Raw genomic sequence first — 23,632 nt, 5'->3', positions numbered from 1 at the left:
AATGGATTGCGGTGAGAAATGCCATAATAAAATAGAATATGCTCTTACTAGGAATGCATTTAAATCCCTTATCAAATTGTTGCATAACTGAAGAAATGAATTTTCTCAAGTGGAATCATTAAATCGAAGGCATACACATGCAAAACCTCAAATCAATGAGTGCATATTGAACATGAACATAACTTACTTAGCAGCTGGCAGGACTCTCGCGGGGAAGAGATAACCCTTCGCGAATTCTGGATCACGAAAGTGAACACTGCAAATGGAGAAAGATTTGAAAATTAAAATCACTGACATTAAAATGTGCTATTCTAAGATTTTAAAAGTTTTTGTTAAGTGTACCTGATAACTTGATTGTTTGGTAACGGTTTCAGCATGTGAGGAATAGGACTTTCATAAACTCTGAAATGTAGGGTAGATAATGGCTATTGTTTGTTGTCCATCTTGATCTACGGTAGCCGAAATGAGAGCCATAATTTCTATTTACCTGCTACGCATTACTGCTTTTTCATCACACCATACAGTTCCGGACATTCCACCAGTTCGAGATGGATCTATATGTACAGGATCTACGATCTGTTCCCCTTCATACAGCGCCTCAAGCAGTGGATAGGCCGGATGTTTACAACTTACAAACAATCTATCGCTAGATCGAATATTACGCGACTCTAGATGTAAAACAATTCATTAGCAAATCTGTGATTAACACATATCATATGTTGGCCAGTGTAAAATCATTACAGTTGGCTTCATGCCTACTAACTCAATACATACTCTCATCCTGATTGAGATCAGGATATACGGATTCTAATGCCTTCAATAAACGTTTTTCATCGACGAACGGTAATAAGGCAACGCCTACAATGAATAAGCCCGAACATGAAAATATGTTAAATATGTGAAATCACCTCCGTTGCAAAGAGTCCTTTTCTATACCTTGCCAGGCATATTTCTTGCCATTTAGATCGATTTTGAAATCTGTTGGATACTGGTCGATGATTTCTGAATCCTGAAATCAGAGTCAAACAAAACAGGTAAAATAACAACCATTCAAAACTACCAATGGCATGGTCCCAAAATGGCATAGACCTAATGGTAGAAAATTGACCCAGTAAATTACAGTGATGGAGTTTTCAAGTGAACTGTTTCATACCTCATATTCCATCAATGTTTGCCACGTAAGGGGAAGATGTTTTTTACTGGCTGCTGGAAACACTCCCATCAGCTGTTCCAATGGTTTAAACTGAAAGAGAATTCAAAATAATGGCTTCATACAACAATTTTCTTTCTTTCAATAATGACATTTGAAAAGCGAATCTTACCGGTTCAGTGTCTGAGGCAAAGTCAATTTTCAAATCTGCTATGTTGACAAAATCTGATGCAAAGGGTGCATAGTGATAAGGGAAATACCACTTCCAGGAGGCACAACCCTGAAATATAGAATTCAAAATACATTATCAACGAACTACAAAACTTTATAAGATAAATTGACTTAAGGATCATTTATTACGATAAATTATTGATGAACTTACCTGGTAATAATAGCGTAATACCCAACACAAACCCAGAACATATTCATTTGCCTAAGAATTGAAATATATTTCATCAATATGGTATGGTTATCATAGTGGCGATGATAGGTGACTAGTAAGTAAATTCAGGTTGCTCAATATTCAGCAAGATACAGAAGAGTACATACCACTTTATATCTGAATTTAGTATCATCTAAATCGACTCCAAACTTGCTCTCATAGTATCTTTCTTTCCAACCATCTTCCCACAATCTGACTTCATCACTTTTATCCTGTTCATTCTCCTCTTCATTGTCATCATCTTCATGTTTCCTCTTTGTTCCTCGTTCATCTGATTTCCCTTCCTATAGTAGAACATATAAAATGATTATTTTTAGTCTAATGAAATACTTTCTTTCATCAAGATGTTGTAATTAGGTTACCTCTCCATTGACTAGCATTGCTTTCAGAGCTTGTGCCGCCTCTTGATTGCGGTCACTAGCAGCAGTAGAGTACTGAGCAGTTTGTTGCATTCTACCCTGATATGCAGTCTGACGTGGGTTTGATATCGGATTGACGCCAGCGCCGATTTTCTGTAACACACAACATTCAATAAATCGATACGTGTACCGGTGCCAAACAATATCAAAAGATTCCAAACAATGTATTTATTCTAAAATGGAATATGTTTAATGAATATTACCTGTGGTGCGTATTGTCCGCCAGACATGAAGCTAGGTCGTCCGTACTGTAATGACAAGATAAAGAAGTAATCAAACGAATGAAACTGTTATTTTTATTTCATGCTAATGAAGCAGAAAAAAAGACAACCATAACATTAAAATACCTGATTATTTCTTCTCTTTTTTTCTTTGTCCCTTCTTCTAAAGTCAAGCTGCAAAAAAATTCAACATATAACAATGGCAGGAAAAAGAAGTCTACCAGTTCAAAGGTATGTATAATACCAACCTCTGTCTGTCTTCTCTTTTTGAATATTTCATCTTCTACTTCTCCTAATCCTGATAGAACGACTTGTACACGTTCCAAATTTACTATACCGCTATCTGTTAAATAACCCTGGAAATAACAGAAAATAAAAGCACAATGAACATTTACTTATCAAATGAGCCCGATATTTACATACGAGTTGTTATCTTACCCCTGTACTATGTACACAGCTTTTATACAGTTTAACCAATCTATCTATAGCTCCTTCCCTACAAAAAGATGTCAACAGTGACTAAATTTGAGATGGCTCAGCATTTCCATGCATTTCATTATTGAGCGTAACGATTAGGCCTACCTGATTTCTAATGATGGCAGATGAGGCAAGAAATCATTTCCGACAAAGAAACACATGAATACCCAATCATCTATTGCACGCTGAAAAACACACAATTCTCTATGATTAGATGCGCTAAAGCTAAAAAGTAAGATGGTAGGTGGCTTTTCAATGCTCACCACCGGATAATTACTTACCTCGAAGTTGTAAGGAAATGGAAGATTATTCATTTGTAATTCACGTTCAAGGTATTCACGTAACACATACAGACGTATGAATATGAACTCTTGTTCTAGACCCGGTAATTTATTCAACTCATCGTGTTCGCCCTCTCTACGTTTTGGCAGACCCTGACATTCCTTTAAATCATGACCTACAACAAAACCAATCCACGATGGTATCATAAGGAAATTGATCATTTGTTTCTCAGCTGCGGATCCAGAGGCCAATTTTGAATGACCAAAAGGGCACTTGTATGTCCAAAAAGACAGTATAAGGTGCACTGAGGGGCTAATGGCTTACCAAGCTGTCCACACAATTCACAAGCTTTAGGGGCGTTAGGTTTGAATTCCTCCCTGATGATTGTGAAATGAGGTTCGTGAGTAGCTAAACCCAACATTATCAAATCAGCTGAAAAAAAAACAAATTCACAATTAATGCTACCTTAAGTCGAAGAGATTGCAGGAGAATTGATAAGCGCTGAAATATTTTCACGATACCCTAATACTTATACTAACCATCTGCACCGCAAAGACAGTGTTTTGTGTTGGCATCATGATCAGGGGAAGCTGAAATAGAAAACAAATTATGAAACTGTTTGAATAGACACCGTTGTGATGGTATCAGGACACTGTCAAAATTGGACACAGCTATCCCAATGGATAAATCGAGGTATTCTCAGTGAAGAATAGAATGAAATGATCCCACCATGATATCTCAGAATTCATTAATCTGACAGTTATGAAATGTATCTAATTCCTTGTTCAGAAAAACAGAAATTAATGTAATTTCGAATGATCTCTCTAAATTCACTACTGTTTCGGGGAAGATGATAGATCTTGAAACTGTCAGATAAATAAACTTAATATATGATCGAAATATCATCATTGTGGGATGAATTATTTATTATCAAAGCTATCTATAAAATCACCAGCTACTAGTGAGACTCTTGGAAGTTTATTCATGTATTCTTTATCAAAGATGTTTTTCATAGATACACATGTGTATTTAAGTGAATTCACTAAATGTGTCTCAGCATATTTTGTGCCCTGTTCTACTAACAGTAACTATTAGATATTCACCTCTCTGACGTCGAATATAATCCATGATTTTGTGTTCACCTTCCCCTGGTACGTTGGCATCCGACAAAATTACTTTTATATTTCTCCAACCGGGATCATTATTCAAACGATCGTGGACATAATATCGAAGACAATCGGCCAAATAGAACATAAATGGAGTCCCCTGAAATAAGTAAAAAGTGCAGATTATAGAAAGTTATGTTAGGCCTATGACAATATCATGTTTATGACTGTATCTTTAACGATCTACTTACAGGTGTAATACAATTACTGTCAAATTTTTCTGAAGCCGGCTTTTCTGGAGGAAGTTCAGCGCCCTTTGTGAGTAATTCATCGCGATAACGAGCTAGATCTGACGATTTTTCACTGTAAATGAAACAAAAACATCGACCATGAGATTCTGGAAATTGTTTACACAATGTTACAAGATGCTTCTTACGCAGATTCTTTCGATGCCCTGAATCTTCGAGATCGTTGCTGGTTCATCTTCGCTCGTGGAGCCTGAAAATACACACAAACTAATTAAGATCAGATTGAGAAAATTAAGCTTAGTTATCAATTTACAGAAATAGTACATGAGCCTACCACGCCGTCAATAGCCATGTAAAGAAGTTTTCGTGGTCGAACTATTGAAAATATTCTGTCGATATATTCAAATATCAAAACCATCATTTCATCTTCATTCTTTGGTGGTGGTCTGTCAACAAATATATTTATTATTTAATAAATAAAATTCTAGGGCCAGTTTCATACAATGGTATATCTTAGTCAAGAAATTGAGGATGAATATTTGCTTTTGTAGAGAACCTACTTATCTTCTGGATGACAACAAGGATGAATAATTCCATTCATGTCGAGATAAAGGTTATCAAACTCATAATCGTTTGGATTTGGCTTCGATGTATCAACTGGAATTTTAACACCATCAACATTCTGAGGCTGAAAGTGAAATGAAAGAGGCAACATTGTAAAAAGAATTTAAGTCAATAGTTGATTAGCAACAAAAAGGACATTTCATTTCCAATCCCATATGCTTTGTTAGAGTTGTTCGTTTGTTTTAAGATGCATTTTAATTCGACTTTTTTTGTTTATTGTTTCGTTGTCGTTATTTTAAGAAAAAAGTAAGTAGAAATCATTTTTCACCTTTTCCTCCACACAATGCACAACTATCGCGGTCATTTTTCGGCTAAGCCATCTGAAGAATGCGGGTACTCCCATGGCTGTATCTATTTTTTGACAATTGAGTTAGATATGTTAAGCTTATTTCATGAAATAAGGGCCCCAATGTTCATCTTCAAAGAATTTTGATTTGAATTTAGAGTTCCATGAGTTCCGGGTGTCGCGCGTTACCGAAATTACGCAGAATTGGACGTAGAAACCGGACACTGATTGATAGCTAGACTGGTTGCCGGTCTCAACCCTCAGCGGACGAACTACGGTTATTGGGAGTAGCGAGTTAGTCGACTATAGTTGAATTAAACGAAACCGATGTCAGTTTAGTCCTTGGATTAATCAGTCTGATTACTCCAAGGTTCGGACCTGGAAATGGTCGACCACACGATTGAGCACGGCAGGTCGCTGTACATGCCTATATGATAGCTACGATCCTAATACATCCACTTTTCGGGGATCTAATAAGATCTTTATCGCTTTTTATTGCGACTAAAACAACAAAATCGCGTTATGATGACAGCTATCGGGAGAAGAGGCTAGTCAGCAGCCATAAGCAATTTGACGATGGGATTACACCGATTGAAGATGATGGTGATAGGCGATGATGTTACTGATGGCCTTACCGTTGATTACCGATTAATTTGCACATTTCCTTTCATAAATCAATGTTAGTGAAAAAATCAATTTGTTACTGATAGACTTTTGAGATATGCATCCTGCATTGTCATTTGAAATCCATAGTTGAGTTATCGAAGAGCAAGAGACGACATAAACTGCCGGTTTACGATCTAGTCAGGTAAATAACAATTACAGGGTCGGAGACTCCTTAGTGCTACGAGATCCAACCAAAAATTGAGCATTCTTCGTTGATCAGTCCCTACTTCCTTCTCCGCCACAGTGGTTGGAGCTCGCCGTTGGAAAGATATGTGTATGCTCCATCTAAAAATGCTTTAGTCAAATAACGTCTTGGTCATGAAACACTGGCAAGAAAAGCATTTCCTACTTCGGGGGTCGAGAGCCTTGGGCTTGAATGTTTCCCGGAATTGAGGGAAACGACTGGCAACTTAAGTGAAACGTCGAGGCAGTCAAATTATAGGCCAATAGGCCTTAATCGACTGCGAAAACGATACAACACGATATGTTTAATTATCATGACAACGAAAAGATTGTAGGTGATTAACTATTAATTTCACGGCAAGTTTTCCACGAAAAAAAAATCCAAGGTGATACAAGAATAATTGTCACAATTTGTATAAAGATTGTATTGTGCAAACCCCCGAGTCAATGAATCCGAACACTGAAGAATCCGACTTTGAAAAGTTATAATAAGAACTTCGACGTGACACTGGTATCTACGCATCAATATTCTACCAACTATTCAAATGCATTTTTGTGCAATTTATTTTTTTCATTTAATCATGGACTCTAAAACGAATTGGTTTAATCCATGATTTAATCGTTGTGTTTAAGATTCCAGACTCAACATCCAATGTTTCTAAGACATACATACTGAAAAACTGATAGAGATAATTATTTGAACTATTTTGAGATTTCCTGTAAACATATCAATTGATGATTAGAACTGCTGAAAAGTGAACACTGCAATTCTGTTCTGTTAACTCCTCCATGAATACAGCAGACGTCGCAAGTTTTTGATAGATAACTTTATATTCTGAATTCTAATTTGAAGTTACTTATTGCTGGACCGAGACTTCTAGACGTTTTTTGAAATTATCATTTTGGTTTACCAGACCTAGGCATTCGTGTAGGCCTTCCTAACTTGGATTTTATTTTCTTAAGGTAATGATGGGCAATTTATGGATCGATTTTCAGTTCAGTCAACTCATGTAGTTAATCCAATGAATTTAACTTAATCTTCAAAGATTGTTGACAATTTGACTAATAAAAAGTTTTATTTTTGATGCAGTAATTGTTTCTTTTCTTTTACTACAAACTTTGAGTTCTTTAAGTTTCTTGGCCACTTTTTCATACAGCCTACATTAAGCATTACGAAATTACACAGACCCCTCCCCAATGCGTATTTACTAAATGAATGACCCCTAGTCTATATATCTATGACCCGGATCAACCACACTACAAAGTTCAAAAGCTTATCGTTTATTGAATAAAAAACAAAATTGCTCGAAATTGAACACAATTTGCACTGGCATAGATAAGGGACATAAAGAGTAATGAATGATGAACTTAAGTTATCGGTTCGAATTCCCCTCTCGAAGGTGAGATTTTGAGAACGAACGTCATCAACAGTCCATCTAGAACAATCATTTTTGGTTTTATGCTAGAACGCCCTGTCAGCTGGACCCCATCCCAGCAGTACAACCGAAACAGTGGTTATCCAACATAACAGGGTAATTGTGCAGTTCTTCCGTGGATTCGATGTCAAATATCGATAGGTCTTTGCCATCTTTCTTGTCTGAAAAATACACAATTAACACGTACACTAGCCGGGCAATTGAAATCCTTTCAAAAATATTGGCACAGACTTGATTTCTGAACACCACCACTCGAAAAGATATTTCCTTACCTTTGATTCCGAGGGCGAGCTGCTGATTGAAATCACAATCTGATAACGTTCCATTCCAATTTACACTCAGGTGATTTACACACATTAAGTTGTCAATCGTATTTATGTTGAAATTGCGCAATAAAATGCTCATATATTCTTCCAATTCGTTGCTAATAAATGAGAAAGATATACGAAATAAAGGATTCTACGCCTATTCAAATATTACAATCTGAAATAATGATGCGAGTGATTCTCTTCTTCATTTAATTACGCTCAGTACCGTCTATGCAAGAAATCAGCAAAACGTTTTATTGGCATATTAGTCATGGTATAAAGCTTGTTGAATTCGATTCCAAATGTCCCCATAAGTTCTTTTTTGTAATGAGCTTCTAACTCTTCTTGAGGCGGAGGCAAGTAAGCACCTGTAAATAAAAACAACCATTATATACCGGTATGTAGACGAGCGCAACCGGTCATACGCTTTCCTCCCAGATGAATGATGTCATGGGAGATTCCTACGCTCGCGTGAGTAACTATCAATCGTAACTTCGAGAAAAAGAAACTCCACTCCAAATATTTAGCCTAAATTTCGAACAAGGATTGATTTTCAACACTTACCCGCAGCGTTGTAAACCAGGTCCAATTGCAAGCCGCTACCTGGCCTTCCATACCCCATACTGTTCAGTAGTAAAAGGCCTCTGATACTGCGGTCAAATACACCTTTTCCTCGTTGCATATCAACATTTTTGGACGAATAACAAGGCAAAGAAGCGATCACATGGATGCCATTATCCGCCAAAAATTCGCCCAAATCTTCTTGTCCTAGAAAATTAGAACGAATATTGTTTCAATGATACAATCCGCTTTCCTTTGAAAAGTCGATTTCAAGTTCTCTTACCAGGTTCTGAGAGTACAGTTAGATTGCATCTGTCAATCGAGTGTAGTTTCATATCTCGCACCTTCTTAGCTATATAGCGAAATTCCGAGCACAATTCAGGGGCTCCTCCTGTCAAAGATGGATAAGTGATAGAATCTCCGCAGAGGAATCTTTACTTTGTAACTATCTTCGTGATCTACCGTTCAAAAATGTTTCTATTCGTAGACCTATTCTCATTTTCAATGTCATTGGCCCTATTGGTGCCCTATTTATTCAAAATTCACATTCAGAATTCAGCGATTGATTGGAAAATTAGATCGCTAAATGAGATTAGAAAATAACACATTAACGTCCATGGAGGAAATTGAAGCTATGCATTCTACACATTTACCAGTTATATCCACAGTCTGAATGAGAGGACTTTTAGATAAAACCTCCAAGCATTTATCAGCTACATCTCTGTTCATCATCTCTTTACGTTTTGGCGAAGATTCGACATGGCAATGATTGCATGCTTGGTTACAATATACACCTATATTCAACTGCAATACGTTGATCGCGTTCTTTCCCAGGTGCGTTTTGCCATCTGAATTCATAAAGATAATTCCTTGTATATATGATGCCACTGGTGATACCACCGTTCTCCATAATGCTTTGACCCGTTTTTGTAGCTCAAAGCGTGATTCATAACAAAAAAATGCCGACAACCGATCTAGAAACCTACCTTCAACTCCAAATTCTTTTTTCTTTTCCTGTAAAAATCTATTGAAATTTGGAATTCCAAATTTATCCAGTGCCCGCCGGCGTCTAGTGCGTTCTTCACGCGTCAGTTTCTTTTGGCCAAATTTCTTCAGCTTTTCAAGGGTTGTTTTGAATTCTTCATCACCCTCAATGGTTTTCAAAGTATCCGGAATCAGTGATCCCTAGAATATCAAAATCAATGGATTGATTTTGCAACGAATTTGAAGTCAACGCACGTCTACATATATATGTTTTGATTGTATAGATTCTCATGTAACCTCTCGTTATAGCCTTATCACCATCGGACCCGCGCCCGGTAACGTGTTTAAATCACGTATATTTCAACCTACCGCCCCTGGGGACCCTGTGTGCCAAAAAAATGCCAAAATACGATTTCGTCAATTTCGTCAATTCGTCAATGCAGCTTGGCGAATGGAATGTGAAGAATTGACGAACAAATTGACGAAACTTTGTTTCCACGTGGCGACGAAATATAATCGCTCGCAAGCATTAAAAAGCGTTGCGAATGACTGACAAACAATTTTCCCGAGCAATTTTCGACGAAATGGTTCGATAAAATAGGTCAAAGCACTGGTAAGTAGGACCGGGCCCTATATGACATGGATTGATTTTGCCGTCAACGACCGCCTTTCAAGGGCGGATCTAGAGGCAGGCAATGACAGGAGCACAGAATTGAAAAAAAGGGCAATTCATAAGAAAAGGCACTAGGCCTATCTATGACAGGCGAGCGCCGAAGGCGCGAAGCGTTCGCGGGGGTCTGGGGGACCTCTGCTAGAAAATTTTTGAATTTCAACCCATTTTAATGCAATTTCCAGGCACCTGAGACACAAAAATGACATTCTGCAACAATTCTTTAAGAGATGGGAATTTATTAATATGGAAACAATGTGATAATGAACTTTATAGTGGAAAATTTTTTTCGCACTTTTTTCAAAAAGGGCACTCAGAATTTGCGACCGGAGCACGTGCTCCCGTCTAGATCCACCCCTGCCTTTTTATGTTTAAATTCTATAGATTTTGCCGTAACCTTTGAATTTTACGAACCTCCGCGGAATATCCGATTAAACAAGCATACCAACGCCATACATTCAGGCCACTGACTGAGTGAGCACTTGGAGGTAGTCGAACCTCGTTAATACGATTCTGTATGCTACGAGCAATTATCTGAACAATTGCTCGTAGCTGTATGCAACCCGTGTATGATTTCTATCATGATGTGTCCCACTATGAAATGTATATCAACTCAAGTTATATCAACTTTAGTTAATACACGAAACGGTTAATTACAACAATATCACTATCAGTTTTGCCCGCAAGATTTTCGTATTAACAGGTTCCACTGTAGTTAGTACTTTTTATACTTTATTTTCTGAAATGTAAATAATAGATCTAATTTGTATCCACTACTCATTCGCGTTATTTTGTTTTAATTACCTCAGTCCTTTTCTCCAGATTCCGAAGTCCTTTCCAGGATGGGCGCTCGGACGCCGGTTTCGGTCGCTTCAGTTTATGTTCATGAATATTTACATCTGTATTATAGTCAGGTAAATCAGGTGTATCGCCACTTCTAACAGCGAAATTCCTCAGTATCTGAATCCGCGTCCCAGCGCAGACTAATTTCTGCCAGTTACACAAACCACAGCTTGATATATGCTTCGACATTTTGTAACTGAGTGCACACGTGCGGTCCAGAACTTGAACTTAGATATTCATAGTTTGAATGAACAGTCAATTCAATCTCTATTTGTTATCAGTTGAGGTTTACAGTACTAGACTGTGCGTAATACCATAGAACTATTCTGTTAATTCAATGGTAATACAGTGCAGTGCTGCTATGTAGTGACGTGTGTTATACACAGTGTCGCCTGATAGAATTCAACGGAGAATCCACTTAGTCAATATTACTAACACGGAACTGGATACAAAGTATATAGTTATATCATACTGAAGTTTATTTTCATTCACTCGTCATTCAACTTTACAATTGTTCAATAAATAAATCAACTCATATACTTGATTAATAAATAGTGTAATATATATCACTATAGACTTTGAAAGTGAAATAAAAAATAAAACTTTGATGGTAAATTAATCTGATAATGATATTTATTTTGATAATAATAATAATGATACGGTACCGGTGTATATTAATCTTTTTCACATAATTACATATGACACTAAACACAAGTATTTTATTTACACTTTTAGCGCAACATTAACACCTAACACCAAGTTCAAACACTAAATAAGAAATCACTCGATCAATGTATGTAAAACGGACACTTTAAAGTCCATGATGTAACGGGGCATACGTATTTTCAGTGATAGAATTACATAAATAATCAACAGCAAGAAAAATTTAAAAAAAAACAGCAACCAGGTAGGCTTACATGTAACAGAAAACAGATTTAAGAACCTTTGAGATAAAATCATAGGATAACCCCACTGCAGGCTATCGGAAAATTCAACTACATTTTGTACAATGACTTATCATGATCGCTGTTCACAAACCCAACTATATCCTGCTGGTTACATACTGGTAATAGTGGACGATGCTGATTCTTTAATAACATTCGAAACTATTTGATTTCAAGGTACATTTTGTCAACTTGTTTCAGATTTGATAGTGTCGTATGCTAATGCAGGTGGTACTTCTACTTCTTCCGTCGTTTCTTGAAGTTCATAGGATTTTGATGATTGTTCTCCAAAAATCTGAAACGGATTCACAAATTGAAAAGAGAAGACTGTAAAACATCTGTAATTTACACATGTAACATATCCATACTATCCGTACTTACAGGAATTCGACGGAGACAAGTCAAACCAAATTCAGCTAAACAATGCAACACCTACAAATGGATGAATGAAATTATTACAATCATTAAAATTGCAAAAGGTTTCCTATTTCTAGGTTATCTCGTAGTATTTTGCTAAACTATGAGACATTCGTATAATTGATGCTTTCGAAAATGAAACTTACAAGATACACAATAAATGTTATATAGATGAACAGAAGGATGCCGATGAATGTATAAAGAGCCCAATGTTTCACCGGTAGTTTATCTATGTATACCACGACGAAAAACATGTTCACTCCAAACACAACAACCGTTAACACACTTGCAATCGTGCTCATAAACCTATTAAAAACAAATATCATTAGTGATTACTGCTTCAAAGCAATGATGTAAAAAATGCTCTTCAAGATCATACACATCCTCCCCCGGCAGGGATTCGAACCTGATGGCATCGAGATTGCCACGGGACGAAATCCTGCCATAATCGACCGTGTGCGCAGATACATGCGCAGTTCAGATGATGTGATTTTTAGCCAATCAGAAATCCTGTTTTATTCTAGCCCGGGTTTTCTCATTTATAGTTCTTCCTTGAAATTTGCCTCAACGATTATACAACGAGCAAACTGATTGGTGCCGCCAGTTTTCGTTCGGAAAGCTGCGCATGTACCTGCGCACCCGGTCTACTGATGCAGGGGTTCGTGCCGTGGCTGAGTGTAGCGATGCCATCAGGTTCGAGTCCCTGCAGAGGGAGGATGGTTCATACATGAAATTAATCAAAATTTAGTTAAGTCATTGATGCTGCTGCCAAAAATATTCTCTTACTCATACAAACTTTGATGGCCAAATTTTTCTGACTGACTTCTTTATGCGCGCTTAAAAAAGAATGGAGCAGAAAACTTACTTTGAATTTTTGAAGTCGCCCATAATATTGGTCGAAGCAGTAAACGTCAAAACAGGAATGAGAGCGAAGGGTAGTTGTAGACTCATTAAAACATTCAGCAGATCATTCATTCCAGTGAGATCTTCAATACCCGAGAATACGGCTAATAACAATGTTGGCATGATTGCTATCGATCGCGTTAATAGAACTCGCTGCCATCGTTTCCAGGTGAGGTTTAAAAATCCCTAAAAGTAACAAATTTAACATTTACAAGCAAATCCAACAGAGTTTAACTTAAAAATTGTGAATCGGAATATTCTAACTAATTACCTCCATGGCGAATTGACCAGCATAAGTACCAGTCATTGTTGAACTTTGACCGGCAGCCAAAATTCCTACTGCCCAAATATACATCGCTACAGCTCCAAATTGACAACCAAGAAAAACGCCCTGAAATATGATTCGTCCAATGAGTTACCAATCACTGGGTACTTGAATAAAAGAATAAAATATTTCACATCCAACAAAATATTTCATTCAATTAACTAAATTGATGGGTACTTACGCCTTTATAGATATCAACGTCATTGCTAGTAGTCTAGAAGAGAAAATGTTTAGAATGAGAATGAGAAGGTTCGATGCCATTTTTGTTAAAAAGAAAAGAAATACAATGCACTTTACATTAAAAATTTCAGCATGGATATTGTCTTTCGCTAAACAGCTATTATACTGAAAGAGAAATGAATACGGATATAAGTATTCTAAATGCGTTACAAGATTAGAATTGGTTTTGATTTCAGGAAAATCTTTAAAACTTACAATATCTGTAACATTTTTTCCATAGAACCCCTCAGCAAACACTGATGCCACAAACAGATTGATTAGGAATGATACGAACAAAGCTATTGCTGCCTCAATGAAGAAATACTTATTCGCTTCAACCACTTTCGCCTTTTTAGTTCGATCAACATCACGGGACTGAAATATGTCAAAGTAATTTCTAAGCTCTTTTCAATTTCGACTGATACGCATGTGTATACAAATCACAGTTTATATTTGAGACAGATGTACAAACGGTTACAATTAGAGGGTCGACTCAAAATTTTAAAACAATACATACTTTCACTAAAGCCGAGTGAAGATAAATATTATGGGGCATAATAACAGCACCAATGATTCCAACTGCTTGAAGAAGTTGAGCGGGACCACAGCCTTCACAGTAAGGTATAAACATGCCTTTAAGAACTTCCACTTGATCCGGAGCAACCATGACATACTGTAAAATAATAGATTTAAAAGAGCCGTTCCTATAGATATAGACCGGAGCTAAATGCCTATGATACTTACCTGGTAGCCAAAGCTTACAGCCATAACAGTTATCAGGAATCCGAAAAAGAATTCAAGTTTTCTCAAGCCATATTTATCAAGTAACAGGAATGTAAATGTATCGATCACAGTTATCAAAACTCCTCCGTATAACGGAATCCTAAAAACAGATCACATACGGTATAGTGAAATCAGTGAAGTTCAAGTATAAATACATTGAAGCTAATTAATTAATACCCAGGTACGTACTTTCCATTTGAAAGAATATAAAATGCAATTGCAGTGCCAATAACCTCCTGCATATCAGAGCCAATAATAGCTATCTCAACCATAATCCACAGCATGATTCGTGGACATTTCGCATACTGTCGATGACAAACCTCGGCTAAATGCATCCCGGACACAACGCCCAATCGAGCAGCCAAACGCTGCATTAGTAAACCCAGGATATGACATGATAACAGCACCCATAAAAGCTGAAAATACAAAACAATTCATCATACACTGCATCGTACAATGTATACAGTTAGTTGATTCATTTTCATTACGTAAAACTCATAAGGATTAAACCCATTCAAAGGCGCACCAGGTACTTGGTGGTTTGGAACTCTTGAAGCAGATATGCAGGGATGGATCATGGAAAATTGGAAGGCTGGGGTCCAGAAGAAAAGAAGAGGCATTTCTCGGATAAAGCAGCCGTATGACAAGTTGCATCAGATATTTTTTAGGAAATACATCCGAAAAGATGCAATTTTTTGAGAGAATGAGTGTCAAATCTATAGGTTTTGACGATCTCTGTCTTGACAACAAAGGCACCCTCAATGGGAAGACAGGGAACCGGACTCCCTAGACCACCCCCTAAATCCATCCCTGATATGATATCGGTTATTTTCCAGTTGTTACAGAAGCATCATCTTCCAAATTTGTACCCTAAAATATTTTGGTATATTAGCATTTTTTTACCCGTATCACAAAATAAGAATTCTACTTCATCAAAGATCATCTGTTACAGGCTTATTGTTAATGTCCCATCTACAAGCAACCAACATACTAATACTATTAATACAAATGTCGGTATTCCTGAAAATCTGCCGTTGGAATATGTACAGCTGCTGGTACTGTACATGTATTCACATTATTGTTCTGAGTAGGTTAATGACAATTTTTCATAGCATTTTGTTGGCTAGATATATTGCTCTCAGAACCTGCTACTGAAATCAATTAATCTATATGCTACTGTATATTCTTCGACAATAATGGTATTGTGGAATAAATGAGAAATTCAACGCAATTAAAAAGATCAAAGAAAAACCTTTTGCATGTCAGATCTGGGCCTGAATCTCACAAAAACAATGAGTTTATCAATCTATCTAATAATTCACTCAGATAAAAGACCTGGCTGCCTCATCAGCCAATTTAATGATAGCCTGATGAGAAATAAATAATGAGTGTGGTATTTCAGAGAATAAATTCCATGGTGACACCCTGCGACCTATAATAATGACAATTAATATATGCATTAACACTTATCAATGTCATGCAGAAATTGAACTGCTAATAAACACAACATGGAATTTCTTCAATGTATGATACATATTCATTAGCTACTGATAATGAATCTACAAATTTCTTTCCTTACCTTGAATTGAGCGACAGCCCCCGATTGTAAATCTGATTCAATATTACCAGGATCAAGATAGGCAATGCTCATTAAGAATCCTGGTCCTGTAAAGGCCCACAGTTTACGAAAACTGAATTTTCCCTGAGAAAAAAAAATTTGGGGAAATTAATGGAAAACTTTGTTAAACATTGAAATATTGCATGTACATTAAGCAACAGGTGTTCGGAATTCAAACACTTATGAAAAGAATCTTATATATTTTACCGTTGTATCGCCATCATCTGGAATCGGGATCTTTTGATCAAAATAAGTGCCGGCAGCATCGGATTTTTTGGAATTTTCCTGTTGGATCGGTGAAGCTTCTTCAATTGTCGGTGAATCTATAAACAATTATTAGTCTCATATCAAAATCGGATTTTACAATGTTCAAAGACGAAAAATATAACTTATCTTTCCTCTTCGGAAATCTGCCGTATAGATGATATTTCTATAGAAAATAACCTTTCTTAAAGTCACCATCATCATTGATTGAAATGGAAGAATTAGTGGAACCGCCCATATTCCAAGTTGAAGTAACTCCTGACTGATTAGGCTACTACTACACGTGGGAGGGTTTGGGTATATAAGAAAGATATGACCAATCACTTGACCAGACCTGAACACTTATCAAGATCATATCATTATCATTGATTGTAAATGAACAAGAACTTATGGAACTAATCTCAGAAGAGTGAATTATAACTGTGGATTAATCAGTGTTATGATGAGACACCAATCAAACTTACTTAAAGGTAAATTTATCAATATCTGAACTGTTAGTAAAATGAGTCATGATTAGTATTGAGAAATGGTAGGTTAGTACACAAAGACAGTGAATAAGGAACAGCAGCTGAAATGGCCAAAAGAATGGTAATAATTGCCGCTGTCTGAGAGGAAGATTTTTGTATTTTGCAATCTATCATTTTCGTGGTTCCAGGATATATGTTAGTACTAGTGCTACAAACCTGGCCCAGATTTCTTTAAAGACGTTAATGCTTACCTGCGCATGAAAAACACAGTGCCATAATGGAATAGAAAGTTATTCCTTCCTAAAACTTAAATCAATTATGTCTATCAACAATTCTATCTATCAAATAGCTATCATGTCACTACAGCATTCAAATTAAATCCCATATCCTGAATAATCTGCTTGTCCCCAACAACTTCCAGTAATACCCGTGATGTTCGTTGAAAATGCATTCAAAATCCTTTAATCGTACAGAAAACGTAATTGCTCCATAACGTTCATACTTAAATCCAGTTATCGCAGCTACAAGCTCTAGTGCACAGATCAACTGTCTATAATCCTGCTAACAGTTTCACATATGTTACATACAACCAGGGAAGTGTAATGAGATTGAAATTACAGGGTAGGTTTTGTCAACATACTCATAATTTCATCAAAACTTTTCACCGGCTTCTAATTCACATCAGGGGCGGATCTAGGAAAATGGTAAGGCAGAGGTCCAAAAGGCATTTCTCGGATAAAAGTTAACGCCACTAGTGGGGTCACTTCTTCGGAGTCAATATATCTCTGAAGAAATACATCCTAAAAGATGCAAATTCTGAGAGGATGAGCATCAGATTTACAGGTTTTAACGATTTTTGTCTTGGCAAAAAGGGAAACATCAATGGGAAGGCAAGGGTCGAGACCTTAATCCCCTAAATCCACCCATGATTCATGGCTATCGATTTCGGAGCAATAAGAATCATAGACAAAAAACGAATTAAGCAGTCAAAAAAGTTTGTCTAATTCTCACACAACGGGATATAGCAATCAATGGTGAATAAGTTCAAGCGCATGGATATATTCTGCCAAGGAGATATTTTGGTGATGAATGAATAAAACTTTTACAAAAAAATCTCTACAATAAATTGGTCTTTCTGTGATAAACAACCACAACTAGAAAAGATGGTTGACTATAAACTAAAATTATTTGGAATAAATATTGAAATTTTTCTTACCTGGTCTTCTTTGCTCATGTAGTAGATGATACTCGTACATCAGTGAATTTTCATTGATTATTTCTTTCATTTGCGAGTCATACAGCTATTTCTTAAATAAAAGAATGAAATCAGATTCAAACCACAGATACATGTACCGGGATATGGACAGAATTTAACATATAAGTCACCTACTGGATACCCGAAATATCTCCAAGTAGGCTCACATTAGCTAAATTTTGAAAGAATTGGCCCAATCTTCTTCAACAACGGATGAAAAGTGAATGTATTTAGCCCTTTGCCTAAATTTCATGGGTATTTATTCATTTTTCTATTAAAATATTTCACTGCAATGAATATAAGAACCTGTCAAAAATCGGCAATTGGCTTCACCAATCGAAAATTGCTTCCAATGTGCCTGAATATTAACTTTGATGTAGGCCTATGACTGGTTGATATATTGAGTAGGCTTAATTCATAATGTTTTAAGAAACAAAGGAAATTCATCTGATATTAGAAAATTGGGCCTTACTGAATAGCACTACTTAATTGAAATGAGTATGTATACTATAAATGCCACAGAAGCGCAGCAAACAAAACCATGATCGATTATCAACTGTCATTGTAATAATGGGTATATTTGCTGGGAATGAATAAGAATTAATTAAAACCTGTCAAACTATCTTTTGCATATAAACATTAACAAGTTTGATAGCGCAGTCAGCATTTAAAATATCACAAAATAAACGCAGACCATTAATAAACTAAATGTTGAACCAAACCAGAACAAAAGTATAATGTTATATTAAATACAACTACTGAATGTTCCAATAAAAAATATGATTTCAAATTTTACATGTAAAAAAAAATAGCTTAAGGCACCTGTAATATTTGGCATGAAACATACAAAGAAAATAACCCAAAATATAAAAAAATTAACAAATAGACAATTTACTGTTCTGTGAGCCAAGATTCCTGATCATATATGAAAGAAAATCATTCTCTACAAAACAAACATGCTTAAGGATTTATTGACTACAAATTGAACGGGTAGCTTACTGGGTTAGGCCTGAAGGCCCATGCCAAGGTAAAGCTAGTACAGTAAAATAGAAGCCCCAGAAAAAATTCTACATTAGGCACATTAACCTCAATTTGGCACAACGATTACCAAATGGATCCCAACCTTACAATTACTGATATAACATGATTTCAAGTGTTAAAATCGATAAGGAATAAATAACTATGCTATATTTCATGTCATCTCCGTTGATCTCGGTAAATTACGTCATCTCAATAATAAGGAGGACCCGATCCCAACCCTCCGCCAACAAGAGATACAGAGGACTGCAGAACACTCGGACACGACAGGAAGGACATGCAGCAGCAGTGCGTGGCCGTCGTGGACTACTTTTTTAGACAACTCTCTCGTCTCGGCTCCAATCCCAGCAGCAAAACGAAAAATGGTCGAACTGCAGTTTGGGTCACCTATCCACTGGGTGGCGCTAGTGTTATAAGAAGTGTTACTGTTGTTACACCACAGGGACTTGTCACGACTGATAATGGATGAGACCAATGATGGGGGTACCAGTATCCCTGCAACTGTATAATAAAATAACAAGGGTGACAACAAATTTTCAATCTGACAATGACTTCTCCACTTCAATCGACTGTAATTCCCAAAATTCTTAACCGATTCACATGAAATAAGCTTTAACACAACCAAGAAGACTTTCTGCTTCGAACGAGCCTTCAACCACCACTCTAGGACAATTATCTCACAACGAAATCACCTTTTTTTGACGAGAGATAGCTCAAAATGGAGGTCTACCGATTCTATGGTGGACAGCAAAATGGTCGTTTTTTTCACTTAAAACGATGATTTCTATGTGAGATCTTAGAGAAAACCCCAACAAACCATACATTTTTTAAAACTATGAGGTCATACCTGTACGCCTATCTCATTTATTTGTATAATCCACGCGATGGGTGAGCTAACAAGCTCAAAATCGAAAATGAGGACGAACACGGCGTTCAACTTGTCATCAACTGGGCGGCCATTTATCACGTGATATCGTAGTAATGGGCTAAATATTTCACGCGTATTGATTGGCTTAGAGATTTCGAAAAACATTACAAAATTTATTAAAATTTCTGTTAATTAATAAAATATCCGTATTATGAAGATATAGTGCAACATTCGTCTGAGGGGAGGTATTATTAGCAAATATTTCCTTTTTTCAAGTCTACAGACGTAGACTTGTCGCGGTTCTATTAACATAGCCCGAACCTATGCACGTCACGTGATTAATGGCCGCCAGCGCAATAGTGCGAGGTGGCATCAGACCACAATTAGGTTAGTAGCTCGAAGATGCGTAGGGCCGGACCCCAAAAATAGTACCTAGAGTGAAGAAGAGGTCCCCCATAAATGTTGCCATAATTTCTGCAAATGGGATAGGTAACGAATTTCGGTTATATGTATGAATTCCATTGATCCTGAGAGACAGCTTGATGATGAAATAAGGGATTCCCTGGACTTTTTTGCTTGGAGTAAGGGTACCAAACACGGTGGGGGATTCCCTTAGATATTTGGCTCGGATGTACTGGAATACCTGTACTGGGATACCCCTCCTTTCTAAAAGTTTGATTATTTCAAAAGTTAGGTTGGGTATGTGGGGCGAAAACCACTTCAATGCGTAGCTAAGATGCTGGCCTATGAGCCATAAGCAGGATTTCCCTTGAATTTACGCCCTTATATATGAACTAAACTCTCGAATTTCTTGTTTTTACTATAGGATATAGAAGATTTTGGAATAGTGGTCTGAGCTCAGGTGACTTTTTCGTACATTTGTTCGATTTTGAGCGCGTGGATTATACAAATAAATGAGATTAGCGTACAGGTATGACCGCGTAGTTTAAAAAAATGTATGGTTTGTTGGGGTTTTCTCTAAGATCTCACATAGAAATCATCGTTTGAAGTGAAAAAAACGACCATTTTGCTGTCCACCATAGAATCGGTAGACCTCCATTTTGAGCTATCTCTCGTCAAAAAAGGTGATTTCGTTGTGAGATAATTGTCGGAGAGTGGTGGTTGAAGGCTTGTTCGAAGCAGAAAGTCTTGTAGGTTGTATTAAAGCTTATTTCATGTGAATCGGTTGAGAATTTTTGGAATTACAGTCGATTGAAGTGGAGAAGTCATTGTCAGATTGACAATTTGTTGCCACCCTTGTTTATATATTATACAGGGATAGTGGACCTGGTCATTGATATTGGTTTTATTCATTCACTATCAATTGTGACAAGTCCCTGGTGTGTTACACGGTGTAAGGTTAGGTACAAACCATTAGCATTAGGGACACCTAAACCGCAATCATACCCGAAAAATACTCCCACGTACGTCTATAATATAAGAGAAAGATAAATACATACTTCTGAGGTGGGCCTCTGGCATGTCCATAAATTACGCGGCACTTTATTATCATTCGCAAACGGACTCGGTCGCTACGACGGTGACAGGAGCCGTTTTACTTCCGGGTCCACGTCCTTCGTGCGCGACATGTGAAATACTAAACACGGACTGCGAACCGGAATCATATCCATTTACTACGATTGTATACGGACTCCGCAAGGACCCTTTGCATTTGGGGACCTCCCAACAATTTTTCACTTAAACTTTATATTACTCCTTCTTTTGCTTCCGACCATAGTTGATAGAATAGCTTCAACTAAAACTGGATCACATTTAAATATGAAACGGAAAGCAACAAAAAAGAAACGAAGACGGCCAGAAAATTACTGTACAGCGGGTAGCCGGAGGAAAAGCCTTTATGTGTTTTTTACTCCCGTTTTTCAAACGTTATTCCCCTTTTCCGTTTCGAGTAAAATTCGCTATAATCCGTACTTAAAATACCGTTGTTCCATTAATTCCGTACCCATGCAACCCGTTGTAATACTTAGGAACAAATCTTTAGTGTAAAACATCAAGCTATTGAAGCCATGAGATTTAATGTAGAAATCTGACGTTTTTAAACTACAGAAAAATTTATTTTCGTATAATCGATAAAACAATAGGCTCCACAATATGTAATCAAAATTCCCAAACTCCCACGTTGTTTTTCGCTTTTTTAATCTTCAAATTTCTTGTGTAAAACATATAAAACTGTTAAAGCCGTTCGTAGAACATATCTGACGATACAGGAAGATTTATTGTCGTAAAACAAACAAGGCTTTCAATTTGTAATCAATACTCCCAAAGCATGTTTTTTTTCGCAAAAATGAATTCCTTTTCTCATTTCATTTCATTTCGTTTATTGTAACTTTGTACAAAGTACAGTATACAAATATCGTTCATGTAATACATAATATAATATAGTGGCAATACATACATACATATATATATATATATATATATATATATATATATATATATATATATATATATATATATATATATATATATATATATATATATATATATATATATATATATATATATATATATATATATATATATATATATATATATATATATATATATATATATATATATATACATCATGGAGGTTCAAAGGCTGCTGTCAGAAACTTACATAATTTGACAAGAGTATTTTTTGGGGAATTGAAAAGGGTTGTCAGTTTATAATGACTAGGTCTTGTTAAACAGAATTGTGGTAAGCACTGTGATCTTAGAATTGTATATTCTGGACATTCAAATAAAAAGTGATATTCATTTCCAATTACATTTTGGTTGCATTTTAAACAAAATCTCTGGTTTTCAGGTATATTACTATATCTACCGGTTTCAATCGGTAGTTTGTGATTACTACATCTAAACCGGCACAATGTGCGTCGCAATGAAATAGGGAGGTCATGCAAATATGGTTCGAACTTTAGTTCAGTTTTGATCATAGAATACATTAGTCCTTTTGAGCTGTTACGGCAATCGGCCCTCCATTTTTGAGTAAATTGGTCTTGAAGACGCTGTTTGATCAATTCACCAATAAGTTCAGGATTAACTCGCTCGTGATTTACCCAGTAGTTCATTAAACTACACTCTTCTAGGGTGCATTTTATATAACTTAACCACTTGGTTGTTTTTCCATGGCGCAAGTGCATATTAAAAAGCATTTTATACATTTGACCCGATAATGTCGATACATCATTCCATAAAAGCTTTGCCCAGAACTTAACCATTTTACTCTTGATGATTATCGCAAGCGGGGTTCTACCTAATTCACCATAGACCATATACTTTGGGGTAGACCGGTTTAGATGTAGTAAATATTAACAAAAACGCAGGTGGTATTTCTCTAAAATAGCAGTTGATTCGTAACCCCATATTTCACATGCATACGTAAGGATTGGTTCGACCATAGCATCAAAAAGTTCTAAACCTATGTCTGTATCTAAAGAGTACTGTTGGACCTTTTTCAAGACAAAAAATAGAGCTTTATTTGCACTTTCCCCAATTTTCTTTCGACATTTTGCAAATGTACCAGTGTAAATAAATGATATTCCTAAGTAGACAAATTCGTTAACAACTTCGACTTCATGTTGGTGTATAAAAAAAGTTGGTTTTAATCTTGTTTTCCTTT

General features: G+C 36.4%; 2 protein-coding genes and 1 pseudogene across 4 annotated transcripts in view; all 3 read right to left on the bottom strand.

The window, feature by feature from the left end:
* The window catches only part of LOC141900529 (5'-3' exoribonuclease 2-like), a 38,061-nt gene extending 32,354 nt beyond the window's left edge, over positions 1-5,707 (bottom strand). The window contains exons 1-24 of the mRNA XM_074787465.1: positions 5,238-5,707; positions 4,906-5,033; positions 4,680-4,791; positions 4,534-4,595; positions 4,349-4,460; positions 4,095-4,257; positions 3,531-3,581; positions 3,316-3,423; positions 2,991-3,166; positions 2,815-2,894; positions 2,671-2,728; positions 2,481-2,588; positions 2,359-2,406; positions 2,215-2,259; positions 1,955-2,104; positions 1,700-1,876; positions 1,533-1,583; positions 1,323-1,430; positions 1,154-1,243; positions 937-1,009; positions 775-858; positions 488-668; positions 343-402; positions 188-256 (exon numbers count right to left, since the gene is read on the bottom strand). Of these exons, the coding sequence (XP_074643566.1) occupies positions 188-256; positions 343-402; positions 488-668; positions 775-858; positions 937-1,009; positions 1,154-1,243; positions 1,323-1,430; positions 1,533-1,583; positions 1,700-1,876; positions 1,955-2,104; positions 2,215-2,259; positions 2,359-2,406; positions 2,481-2,588; positions 2,671-2,728; positions 2,815-2,894; positions 2,991-3,166; positions 3,316-3,423; positions 3,531-3,581; positions 4,095-4,257; positions 4,349-4,460; positions 4,534-4,595; positions 4,680-4,791; positions 4,906-5,033; positions 5,238-5,312 (2,369 nt within the window). The 5' untranslated portion in view covers positions 5,313-5,707. The remainder of the gene's footprint in view (positions 1-187; positions 257-342; positions 403-487; positions 669-774; positions 859-936; positions 1,010-1,153; positions 1,244-1,322; positions 1,431-1,532; positions 1,584-1,699; positions 1,877-1,954; positions 2,105-2,214; positions 2,260-2,358; positions 2,407-2,480; positions 2,589-2,670; positions 2,729-2,814; positions 2,895-2,990; positions 3,167-3,315; positions 3,424-3,530; positions 3,582-4,094; positions 4,258-4,348; positions 4,461-4,533; positions 4,596-4,679; positions 4,792-4,905; positions 5,034-5,237) is intronic.
* Positions 5,708-7,561: 1,854 nt separating this feature from the next.
* Positions 7,562-11,227, bottom strand: LOC141915530 (uncharacterized; annotated as a pseudogene).
* A 175-nt stretch (positions 11,228-11,402) lies between these two features.
* LOC141899455 (natural resistance-associated macrophage protein 2-like) lies at positions 11,403-21,553 on the bottom strand. 3 transcript variants are annotated; one of them, XM_074785795.1, is made up of 15 exons: positions 21,468-21,553; positions 18,063-18,153; positions 16,323-16,438; positions 16,077-16,199; positions 14,687-14,913; positions 14,459-14,597; positions 14,232-14,387; positions 13,931-14,089; positions 13,793-13,840; positions 13,677-13,709; positions 13,442-13,561; positions 13,133-13,356; positions 12,414-12,573; positions 12,232-12,282; positions 11,403-12,145 (listed from the first exon to the last, which is right to left on the bottom strand). In XM_074785795.1, exons 2-15 carry the CDS (start codon positions 18,130-18,132, stop codon positions 12,038-12,040), a joined length of 1,734 nt encoding a protein of 577 aa, XP_074641896.1. In that variant the 5' UTR covers positions 18,133-18,153; positions 21,468-21,553; the 3' UTR covers positions 11,403-12,037. The 3 variants fall into 3 exon arrangements, with proteins under 3 accessions (XP_074641896.1, XP_074641905.1, XP_074641913.1); XM_074785804.1 differs by having other exon boundaries at positions 18,063-18,147; positions 21,468-21,533; XM_074785812.1 differs by lacking the exon at positions 21,468-21,553 and adding an exon at positions 17,098-17,152.
* Between the last annotated feature and the right edge of the window lie 2,079 nt (positions 21,554-23,632).

Source organism: Tubulanus polymorphus, chromosome 1, assembly GCF_964204645.1.
Source record: "Tubulanus polymorphus chromosome 1, tnTubPoly1.2, whole genome shotgun sequence".
In the NCBI taxonomy this organism is placed as follows: Eukaryota; Metazoa; Nemertea; class Palaeonemertea; order Tubulaniformes; family Tubulanidae; genus Tubulanus; species Tubulanus polymorphus.
The sequence above is the reverse complement of the archived record's forward strand: the minus strand, read 5'-3'. Positions and strand labels throughout refer to the sequence as shown.